At 35.4% G+C, this 12,553-nt stretch overlaps 1 protein-coding gene across 1 annotated transcript in view; it reads left to right on the top strand.

Annotated features, from left to right (window-relative positions):
- The window catches only part of ZNF407 (zinc finger protein 407), a 342,542-nt gene that overhangs the window by 221,896 nt on the left and 108,093 nt on the right, over nucleotides 1-12,553 (top strand). Inside the window, exon 6 of the mRNA XM_070940650.1 lies at nucleotides 3,002-3,122. Coding sequence (XP_070796751.1) covers nucleotides 3,002-3,122 — 121 coding nt within the window. The remainder of the gene's footprint in view (nucleotides 1-3,001; nucleotides 3,123-12,553) is intronic.

Genomic DNA, 12,553 nt, shown 5'->3' on the forward strand with positions numbered 1-12,553 from the left:
CTGTCTGGGCCAAAATGATTTAATTTGATTTTATCTGGTTTTTAAATTTTGTGTATTTATGTATTTTATTGCTTGGCTGTTCACCGCCCTGAGTCCTTCGGGAGTAGGGCGGTATACAAATCAAATAAACTAAACTAAATAAACTAAACTGTATTGTCGGAGGAAGACTTTCATTTGTTTCAGATTAATCTCAGGGAATCCTTCTTATGGTCCTCCATAGTTTCTGCTCAAGGTATTCTTCATTTGCATCTCTTTTCATGAATACATTTCCTCTCTTCATTAAATAGAGCAGGAACGCCATCTTGAGTGAAATCTCCATATGAATGGATCAGAGAACCATATATGATGATCTAGCTTTGAAATGTAATTTATACTCGGGCCCCATTCAGAAGCAAAACCTGTAAAGACTTATATATTGCTTTATTTGTTTGTTATATATTGCTTTATTTGTTTATATATTGCTTTATTTGTTTGTCCCTCTCTATGAGAGCCAGTACGCTCTCATAGATAGGGACTCCTCCGGGTGCCGTCAGCCAAACAGTGTCGACTGGCGGCCCCTAGGGGGAGAGCCTTCTCTGTGGGGGCACCTACCATCTGGAATGAGCTCCCCCCGGAGATACGGAGGATCCCGGATCTGCGCACCTTCCGCCGCGCTGTGAAGACCATTTTATTCCACCAGGCGGGCTTGGCCTAATCTCTTCCCTCTTTTTAATATGTAAATTTTAATCTGTTTTTAAATTATTGGGGTGTTTTAATCTGTCTGGGCCAAAATGATTTAATTTGATTTTATCTGGTTTTTAAATTTTTTGTATCTATGTATTTTATTGTTTGGCTGTTCATCACCCTGAGTCCTTCGGGAGTAGGGCGGTATACAAATCAAATAAACTAACTAAATAAACTAACTAACTAACTTTTTAAAATGTTTTTTTTTTAAATAAAATCATTGAAGCAGTGGGCCTTGAAAGCAATAATACCAGCAGGGTAAAACAAAATGAGCAGTAAAATTAGAACATACTGAAAAATTTAATCTGCAGTTTTAAAAAAAGTCGTCGCCATCATCATCATCATCATCATCATCATCATCATCATCATCATAGCCATTGTCTACCCACTGCAGGATGAAGGTGTCTTCTTCATGTTTCTAACCAATATGATCTTGACCTTTCCTTTGCCAATTGGGCCCACAGTACTTACTGATGTCGTCACTCCATCTTGTTTTAGGTCTCTTTTGTGGATGCTTTTTATCTATTGGAATCCATTGAGAGGTGTCATAGGAAAAAAAAGTGCAAGCATTAATTAAATTAATTAATTGATTACATTCTTTGAGAGAGAGTCAGTACGGCATAATGGTTAAGATGCTAGAGTAAGATGGAGGAAATACAGATTCTAGCCCCTCCCTTAGGCATGAAAATCAATTGGATGAACTTGAGCCAATCTCTCTCTGTCTCTCTCTCTTTCTGTGTGTCTAAAACATTGTCAATGTCAGTGACACATCGGATTGGGGGGCGGAGGAGAAGCTCTAAGTTGGATCATGTACATGTCATGCACACTTTGCATGTAGGATCACATTCTCTGCTTGAGGATATGCACATGGTATTTGGAGTCTTGGCAAAACTTGATGGGCACAAAAGGAGAGACATTTTTCTCTCTGTCAGAGTTACAAAAAGTATAGTATACTTTGAAATCCCTAGTGATTCCTTCCTATTCTGCCTTATTCTAGGTTTCTTAGCTGTGCCCTTTGCACCAGCTATTGAGAGCAATTGGAACAGCATCAGCTTGCACATTATTAATACAAAAAAAAAATTATCATTTCATGAGAATATGGCCCCTGAATTGATGTTTACCAGAGAGTAGTTGCCATCAATATGTATTTGAAAGTAGGGAATATTTTTCTTTTGTTCCAAAATATAATATCCTTTCAAAAACACTATTGCAGTCATCCATCCTCCCACTAACATACACATACCCGCACACCTCTAAGGAATCATGAAAGTGAATTTTTGAAAGTGACACATGTTATTTCTCCTGTTACTTTCACCCAATATCTTCAACACAGATTAGCATATTAAGGCTATGTGCAAATTATTTGTAAATGTGCAAATTAGGTTGTTTAATATATGCATAAACTTGGCAGAGCTACTTTGCTATAAAGAAAATTTTATATTAAGCTGTTGTTAAAGGTATACTAGCAGAAGTGCTCTCAGAGCTATCTTTGATTCAGAGTAAGGAGTGGATTATTTGGGGCTAATACCATGCATGCCCTTATTTTCTCTTTTTCTGATTGAGGTACTGCCATTATTTTGTTCATCCAGTCTCTTTCCAGAGCTTCTAGTTATCCCCATGCATTATTGTGTGATAAATTGTTGAACATCTGTTCAGTTTGAAAACTAACTCAGTCCTGTCTTTTGAAATTATGTTGGCTTGAAATCTGAAAGTGGGAAAAGACATTCACATGTGGAGGCCTACCTGGGGATAAGATTCAAAATATAACATCACAATTTTTTTTAAAAGAAATAAGTATTACAGTGAATCTATTTTATGATCTAGGCACTGTATATTAGGCATACACATACAACCACATAATACTACTAGTTAATGATAAGTTATTCATAAAGAATCTGTTACTATGCTTCAAGCTGTAACAAAGATTGATCTCCACCATATTGTTTGCTAAAAGCAGATAAACATCCAATAGAATAACATAAATGCAAATTAATTCATAGCAGATGATTTGTATGGCTGCTAAATACATACAATTTAACACAACTAGTGATTTTATGGAAATGACAAGCCACAGTGATAACAGAATCATTTAAGCCAGAGAAAAACAGTTAATGTACATAATACACACATTGAAGTAAGTAAAATAATTTGCAGTTAAGTTGTATATTTTTAAACCTTCCATTTTTCACTCTTGTTAGATCACAGTTAAACATTAAAAAGAATAACCTTGCCTTTTCTACTTCTAAAAATGAATCACTTTTATTTATTTATTTTTCAGGAGAGAAGCCATTTAAATGTGATGAATGTAACTTTGCTTCCACAACCCAGTCCCATCTGACCCGACACAAACGTGTACATACTGGGGAAAAACCCTACAGATGTCCTTGGTGTGACTACAGGTACGGAGATTGATAGTGACAATGTAGAATTGGCAGAAGATCTGATTTGTCAGAGGGTTTCACACAAACTGACAAATAATGTATATTGTAATGACATCCTCATTGGCACTGAATTTAACAGCATTCAGAAAAGACTCTTTTGTCCAGTTGTGTGTGGATGGAACCTTGTTTAGAAGACTCTTATATGAATCACAGAAGTGCTAATGCTGCTTATTTCGCAGATGCTGTGAAGTCTGTTAGAATTCTCTGTGGAGGGACTGTTGATCTGCATTGCCTTTTCAGATCAGGTGCAGTTTTGAAAACAAATGTTTGAGTTGCAGCCATGACACTAAAAAAGAAAGTCTCCAAAGAATTAACAGGCCCATTGTCCATTAAATATTTTAAACTGAAGCACCTGCCTGTCACTTTAACAATACGGATTTCGTTTATTTGCTGTAGTGTTGTTGTTCCCAGCATTTCATCCTCCCCATGGTACCACTGAAAATATTCTGCATGATTCATAGCCAGGAATTGATATCCTTGTCTTAATTAGGAGAGGAATTGAAGGGCTGTGGTTTTGCTATCTTTCCAAGTGATATTGAAACACAGCTTGTCCTTTACAGAAAATAGAGGTCACTTCCTCCATGAGTGAAAATGTTAATCCCAAAATGTTTTTGCTGATCTTAATTTGCAGTTTATGTTGTTTTAAAACTACCTGGGAATGTTGACTGGGCTGGAGATAGAAAGGTGACAAGAAAGGAAAGAGCTTATATCTTCTTTTCCATGTTCTCATTATCCCATGTTCAGCTCAATAATAAACTATGTGATTTCTTAGAACTAATTCTCTTTCACTTACAGTCTTTGTTACTGGGATGGGGGGGGGACAATCTGTAGCCTTAGAAATGAACTGACTTTAAATAAAAGTCAAATTCAGTTCTTGGGAATGTATTTTGTACAATACAATGAAATTTTAACAACCAATTTTTCCACAAAAAGTAGAACACTGACTGATTTTAAGTCACTAATACACCTTTAATAAAGAGCTACTAATGCTACAGAGGCAGCATTATGTAAGATGCTTGGTGATTTATTTTGCTTTGTTTGTACTATTTTGTGAAATAGAAACAAACAAAGAGAAAAAGAAACAAAGAGACTTCTTTATAGATTAGAAATTTAAAAAGTCAGATTTGCAAACTGCATTGATTTTACAAATGTATCTTTCTAAAAATATATAAAGGATATACCTAAAGGTAAATAGCAGACATTTTAATATACGTATGTGTGCTGAAATATAATATTATGCATTTATAATGCATTATAACTTAATTAACAATGCCTGGTACAATGCCTCTGATATTGTGGGGTTGTGTATTTTCAGTGATACTAGAGAAGCATTTCACTGAGACTAGTTTTATTACGTTAGATGGTTTTCCTGGAAAATCCATAGTTTCTATTTATTTTGTAAGTACTTACACTTCTTAAAGTAAAAGCCCATATTGCAATATGTTCTTCTATGCATGCCAAAGTAGTTAGAACAAAACCAAAATTGAAGATGTTCTTTGTCAATTAAATCAATTTCAGATTATTTTATATGCTAACAAATGGACTTCATCCTGTAGTTTCTTAGTTTAGCAGAGGACATATTCACTTTACCTAAGCCTCCATTAAAGAACACATACAATATGTACTAGTTATATCATTATAACCAATGTATCATTGTTAATCTTTATCTTCCAATTGTTCACTCATGTTTTGCAGGTAATAGTTTTTTATTTACAAATAGTCTTAAATTTATTTATTTCCAGGCAGAAGGGTGTATGAATGTTTAATGGTTAATGGTTTAATTTAACTTAGTCAATGACTAAATTGAAAATAACAACAGTAGAATAATTTTTTGAACAAAAATATGAAGAACAAATCTTCCACCATAAATTTGTTTTCATTTTGCTTAAACTATTTCCATATGGGTCAATGATTGATACTTAACAATATTTTAAAGATCAGCAAGATAACTACAAGATACATATGAAATAGAAATCTAGGTACACTGTACCTAATCCAAAGTATCATACTTGATAGTGTGCATAGATAAATATATTTTTCATTCACCAATTCTGGTGGTAGTGCCTATGGATATTTCCTAAAGAAAACCTAAATGGTGTTCCGTGTTGCATAATTAAATGGTACTCAATGAGAAGACTTGAAATACCTGATGTGTCATGCCCCCATCGGACCCTGAATCTGCGGAGGAAGACGAGCCAGAACTGGAACAGACAGAGATCGAGGGGGCGGCTTCGTTGGCTTGGGAGGAAAATGGGGAGGAGCAGGCCCAGTCAGGCCAGGGCCTTTCAGGATTGGGATGGCTTGTAGGCAGGGAGGAAGGGGGTCAGGATGACCAAGAGAGGCTAAGTAGTGAACATGAGAGACAGAGCTCAGGTGATGAGCAAGGACCACCCCCTCCTGATCCTCAAACATGGAGAGTGGAGAGAAGGCGAGAACAGTGCAAACTGACCTGACTACTTGGGAGGAGAGCACCCCACCCCTCTTCACAAGGCACACCTGGGGACTAAGACTTAAGAAGATGCTGTGGGGAGGGGCATTTGTTGGGAACAACCACTGAATTCCTAGAGTATTGAGTGCTGAAATTTGAACATTCCTGGATTCCTTGCATTCTTTCTGGATTTTTGCTTTGCAGCTGTGGTGCTCACAGCTTGTTTTTGTTTTGTTTTGTTTTATATGTTGGTACCAATTATTAAATGCCAGATTGGACTATAGAAAACCACTATAACCACTGTTACTCAGAATTGTCTTTGACAATTCTGAGTAAGAACTCCACTAACTCTCCTTAACTGAGAGTTAAATAGGAAAGAGGTAATCTGTTCCAGTTTTCTTGTTTGATTACTGTTGCACAACCAACAGAGATCTGAGAGGGAAGAGATACACATCTTGTGTGTGTTCCATCTTCATTTTTGCTAGGGTAAAATTTAGACTAGAAATAAATGAAAAAAGCTTAATTTTTTTTCTAACTTTGTGTATTAAAAAAAATATATTAGAGACCCAAGTGTAGTTATCTATAATAGTATATTAAAAATAATAATCTCTGTAGCACTGCTTTGTATATAGTGTAACATAGAAATAATTGTTGCATCTTATTTATACTTGCTCTCTACAATTTCTGGGCCTCTATTAGAGTTGCTATTTCAAATGCTGGCCTTTATATGATGTTTATGATTTTATAAATTTCAGCCAGTTTTTCTATTATAATTTAAAGATGCAATAATAGGTTTCAAGTCCAGACAAACTGAATTGTCAATATAATATTTGGAAAAGTCATCTGGGGTTAAGGTTACGGTTGGGTCCCTGGGAGGTGTGGCCTCAAAACCAACATGGCGATTCAACTCAGAGCTCCTCCTTATACCTATAGAACCAGGTATACGGTTCCCGAAACGTCCTAATCATATTGCACAGTAAAGCCCCATTGGAAATGGAAAAGTCATCTGAGGTTAGCATTATAATTTGGCCCCCATGAGGCCTCCCTCATGGGGGCCATATGTGACAGTTCAATGCCAAGAGTCTTCTTATGCCTAGGGGCTCAATTTGCTTTACTGTTGGCCCACTGAGACATTCTTTGCACATTGCATGGGAAAACCCATTGGAAATGGGAAAGTCATCTGGGTTAGGATTAGGCCCCCATGAGGTCTGGCCCCAAAACTGACATGGCGGTTCAACTCAGAGCACTTCCTTATGCCTAGGGGACCAGTTTGCTTTCTATTCAACCTCTTGAGACATCGCCCATCTTTTTTGCGAGAAGAGGAATAAGTTAATTGCATTGCTTGCATAGCATACTATGTAGAAAAATCCCAATGGAGATTTTTAAAAATTGCTCTGATTCTTATTATGCTTTCTTTTCTTGGTTAGAGGAAAGTATCAATATGGTAACTACCTTGTAAAGAAATATTTATAGGAAACCATGATTATCTCTTAAAGCAGCCTATCCAGTTGTGTGCGATTTTGTAGTCTCCTCTCCTCTCCTCTCCTCTCCTCTCCTCTCCTCTCCTCTCCTCTCCTCTCCTCTCCCCTCCCCTCCCCTCCCCTCCCCTCTCCTCTCCTCTCCTCTCCTCTCCTCTCCTCTCCCCTCCTCTCCCCTCCCCTCCCCTCCATGGTATGCAGGTCTGCTTTTCCTTCTCATTTAATTTGTGGATGGTTTTGATCCATTGCTCTTGCTTCCTAAACCATTTCTTATAGATTTCATTTTTCCTCTTATATTTCCAGAAATACTTACCCAACAATCCTGATCTCTATATTTAAAATAGGAGCATAAGATTAAATTGGACTAATCATCTATTTTAATCTTATGCTTCTATTTTAAATATAGCAGAGCATTTGGGCTTATGCCACAGTACCAGGAATGTCATTCATTATTTTACAAATTTAATGCAAAAATGTACTTGCTTCCTACTACTTTTTATCAATAAGGTGTTCATATTTGTTCCATACTCTTTTGGAAGCTGCACAAGATCCAGTTACAGTATAGGGACTCTTGCTAATGGCAACTGCTCAAACCACACACTCACACAAAATACCTACACCATTGTGTGTGGGGTGGATATCATAGTGATGAAGCAAAAAAAAACTTCTGCACAATTCAACTTTCTACTACTTTATACAAGTTAACACTTGTTTGGATAGCTGATTTCATGTTTTCTCCATTTATAAATATGAAAATGCCCATCTTAAACAAATTTAGAGTTGCATTTTTACCATTTTTGTTCCAAAGAAAAAAAGAGAATTGGTTCCTGTGCATATTATGCATGCTAATACTTCTGTAAAATAATACTGTAAAACAGTATCATGCCCAATATTTTTTTCTTGCTACCCCTCCAAGGCTTCTAGATTGGTAATTCAAAGTTTTTCCAATTTGATTTTTTGATTAATTGTAAAGCGGTCTTCAGAATAATTAGAAAATATTTACCTTTTAACTCAATTCAGTTTTTGTGTTCAAGATGTACAGTGTATATATGTTATTAAATTCGAGTTAACAAGTGTATTTATGTTTTTCTGAGATCATGGTATAGGAGCTTAGTGTGGGGTTTAAAAAATTATAAATTTGTTTTGTGATATAATTGTGATAATAATTAAAAAATAAAGAAGCCCTGAGTTCACCATGTAATTAGTGTAACCATTTTGAAAATCAAATGACCTTACTACTTTCCACATAAGAATCAAAATAAACATGTTTATGATTCTTTAATCTCTATTCCCATTATGGAAGGACCACATAGTTATCTTTAGGGATGGTCATTCTACATGGAATATCTCTGGACAATCCCTTGTGTAGTAGTTAGCTTTTATTTTATATACATGGCGGTAGAAATGCAAGCCTTGCTAAGAAAAACATAAACTATCTTTTGACAGTACTATTTTGGCAGTATTCCCCAAGCGGTTGAGCTATTATCGTGTAATGAAGTTGTTGTGTGTGTTTTCTAACTCTGTGGAGATAATGTTGCAGCTTGCCTTTTGTTTTGTTTTCCTCCACTATCAAGGTTTCAGAAAGAAAAAGATGGATATTACTGTTTTACACCTGCCTCTCAGTCTAAAGGGGACTTTAAAATAGATAACTTTCAACCATTGTTAGGCTTCTTTAGATTTCTAGTAAAAAAAAATTGAGTTTATTATGGATAAGATACATAAAAGTTTCTATGGGGTTGATATGCGGGCTGCAATATGACAAAGGGAAAGAAAACGACAAAAGGAGAGCAAAATGTAACATTAAAATACTCGATAAAATCCTATTTAGATTTTTATTTGAGAAATTCATAGAGAAATTAAACTAAGATAATGGTTATGGAATTAATATTCTTTTCTTGGGGAGTATGTTTATCTTAGTGAATACCAAGTTCTTGTTCCTTAAACCCTTTAAATTGTCTTTTATGTTGTCAGAATAATTTTGCTGCCTAACCTCCCTCTCTCCCTCTCCCTTCTCCCCCTCACACACACACGCACACACACATGAGAGTTATAAATTTATGGAACACATAACTTATTTAAGCATATACCTACATAAAGTAGAGATACTTAATAGGTATACAGTACCCACAGCTATTTAGAATTATATACCTATGATAAGCAACCATTTTACTTGTTCTCTTTCTCTTTCTGCCCCTTCCCTTCTTTTTCAACTAATGGCAAGTGGCAACAGGCATTTTGAACAATTGCTGAATGAAGCAACAGACTTCTGTTTTGATTAACAAATTGAGTTAATCAAACCAAATAGAAAACTACCCAAACATAAATATTAAAAATTGTTTGGGGAATTTTAATCTCAAGTGGGATTAAAAATAAATTTCCATATTACATTTATATGTCTAAATAAGTGTTTCTATATAAGCCAGTAATTTATCAGAAATTACTTTGTTAATATAACTAACCATGAAAAACAAATGTGAGTAAAATTTTTAACTAAAGGACTCTTCAACAGTTTTTTCAGTCAGTGTTATTTCACATACCCTACTTTTAAATACAATTGATCCAAAATATAAGAAGACGCTAATAACAAAAATTGAATTAATACATTTTTGTTGTGCTATTTTGTAAGTCAGGAAAAGGGACAACAGAAGACCTAAAATAGATTGTGTAATTGGAAATAATTACAAATGATTCCTATAAAGAAATGTATTATATAGGTAGTCCTCAATTTACGAACACAAACGTTATGCCTGACCCCAAAATTTATGTTGCTAAGTGAGAAATTTTTTAAGGTGAGTTTTGCCCCATTTTACAACTTTTCTCACCACATTTGTTAAGTGAATCACTGCAGTTCTTAAATTAGTAACATGGTTACTAAGTGAATCTGGCCTCCCCATAGACTTTGTTTGTCAGAAGGTTGCAAAAGCTGATCACATGACCCTAGGACGCTGTGATCAAGCATCTTAATTTTGATCATGTGACCATGGGAATGCTACAACAATCATAAGTGTGAAAAACAAGTGTGAAAAACGGCCATAAAGAACTTTTTTCATTGCCGTTGTAACTTCGAACTTCACTAAATGAACTGTTGAATATATCCTGCAAAATGATTAAATAATAAGATAGAATAGGTATAGGAAGGCCTGTCAGAATGTAAATCAACTTTAGAGTTAAATTTATCTTAACTGCATCTGTGTTACTATCAAATCTCAAAACAATGTTAAACCATCCACCGAGTTTATTTTTTATTTGCTTCAAAAATCACATGAAATATCAAATAAAGAAATCAGAATGCAAGCTAAAGCCCCAATGTTTAGAATTGTCTCAGTTACTTCTATTTTTTTTCAATTTATAAAGTAACCAGACAGGATAAGAAACTTGTGTATCCATTAAATGAGTTTTAAGAAGATAAATTCCTGGTCTGCAAAATTTTTGTATTACCTACAAAAATAGAGTATCATCCTTAATAATATTACACCATTCTCTAACTTGTCAATAGTCTCATGACAGGATGTCTGATTTTTTTTTTTTTAAATAAACCACTCAAAATGAGTAGGGTGTTGTTACTGGTGTTTAGGGAACTCTGGAGGCTTTCAGAGATGATACATCACAGATGACCAGATATGTGTATGTGAAACCGGGGTCTAGGGATCTATTGGATTACAACTACTGCATAGGAGCTTGCCTGCTAGAGTTTCTTGACTTCATAATGAGGATGACTGTTGAAATCATTTGTTTTGGTTCTAGAGAATTTGAGTATACAATATAAATTCAGGTATGCTAGACAATGATCAGTCAATCTGGGGATAATTATTAAAAAGTAATCTTCTATATCTGAGGATTTCTTCTTCAACAATTATTACTTTAGTATTAAAAATTGCATCATCTCCTGCACAGTTTGAATTAACCATTTGGGAAACCTTCCCCACCTTAAGTTGTCTATAAAAGCTGTTTTCTTTAAGAAATGCTGTAAAAAAATATGTGATATACCCAGCCTTCTATCCTTAAGGAGTTTTTACTTAAAAGAATCGGTAAAAGGAAGCCTTCTAAACAGCTAAAAGAGCTTGAGTGGAGGGCAATCATCTGAAGGCTGAATAAAATTGACTTGCAATATAATTGTATCCATGTTTTGAATGCATTTTTGTAATGTCTTTTTCCCTTGAAAACTTTCTAAGTATACTGAATTTAGCCAACAGGAAAACATCTTTTTTTTTTTTTCAAAATAATTGCCAGTGAACTGTGAGTGAAAAGTGTCCTACATTTGCTGATAATAAGAAACGGTGATGAAATCAAAGGAATGAGCATGCGATGCAGATGGCTGCAGACATTCCTGTTGCAAAGCACAGCTGCCTTTGACAACTAGCTGTTGCTAGTTGTCCATTTGCTGGATGAATTTAATCTTTTTGAAAGGCCTAAAGAGGGAATTCAATATTTCTTTCCTGGCTTTTTTTTTTTTTTTAACCATAACTCCAGTTTCTCTTCCCTATATAGTCATCCCCTTCCCTTACTTCATCCCCACTGATTTCCCATCCCATCATCCCCTGCCCTCATTTCTGCATCTTACTGTATTTTACAAGTAATTGATCTGAATCAGTACATCAATTTATTTATTTTTTTTGTCCTAAGTCCATCTACTTTTGGGAAAGCGGCTTCTGAAAAAGTGATATAATGTATTGTACATACACATACATGCTATATACAGTATGCACACCATTGCTGAGCAGGTGTAGAAGGTAGAGGAAATGATCCTGAGGGATAGGAGAAAGAGGCACTACCAATGCAATAGTCAAATAAAAGAGGATTGATTCCGGGGCAGAAATATAACCTGGGTAAATGTCTCAGGCAGTCCCATCCTTAGTTCTCATGAAGTTGGGGAGGAGAGGGCATATTCAGACTTACAAGATTCTGTTATAATACCTTTGCTCTAAAATATTATTGACGTTAGATTTCTTGTCTGATCTACCTGAAGGGCTGATAGTGAAGGAGTAATCTTGAGAAGTGGTTTCAGTTATAGAGAGTCACTTTCATTAACAGTGCTATGCCCATCTATTTTTCTTTCGAGAGGGTTGTCTTCAATTTTTTCCCCTTCCTTTCTGATGAATACAATGCTTAAAACTTTTTCCAGACCTACCTGCATCCCCATCTTTCAGCTGAATCTGCTTGGCAATTGAAACATAGCAATCAGCCGCATGAAAGAGAAATAGGAGAACAAGTAAATGTTGACAGGGTAACAATAGGAAAACAGAAAGTAGGGTTCTACAGAAGATATCTTAAAGGTGGATTAAAAAAGGACTTAATAGCAATAGACTTATATACTGTTTCACAGTGCTTTACAGCCCTCTCTAAGCAGTTTACCGAGTCAGCATATTGCCCCCAATAATCTGGGTCCTCATTTTACCCACCTCAGAAAGATGCTGGGATAAGTATAGGTGATCCTTGGTGTACAGTCATTCATTTAGTCTGTTCAAAGTTACAACAGCACTGAA

This window comes from Pituophis catenifer, unplaced genomic scaffold, assembly GCF_029215685.1.
Source record: "Pituophis catenifer annectens isolate HBS135680 unplaced genomic scaffold, rPitCat1.0.hap2 SCAF_3, whole genome shotgun sequence".
Taxonomy (NCBI): Eukaryota; Metazoa; Chordata; class Lepidosauria; order Squamata; family Colubridae; genus Pituophis; species Pituophis catenifer.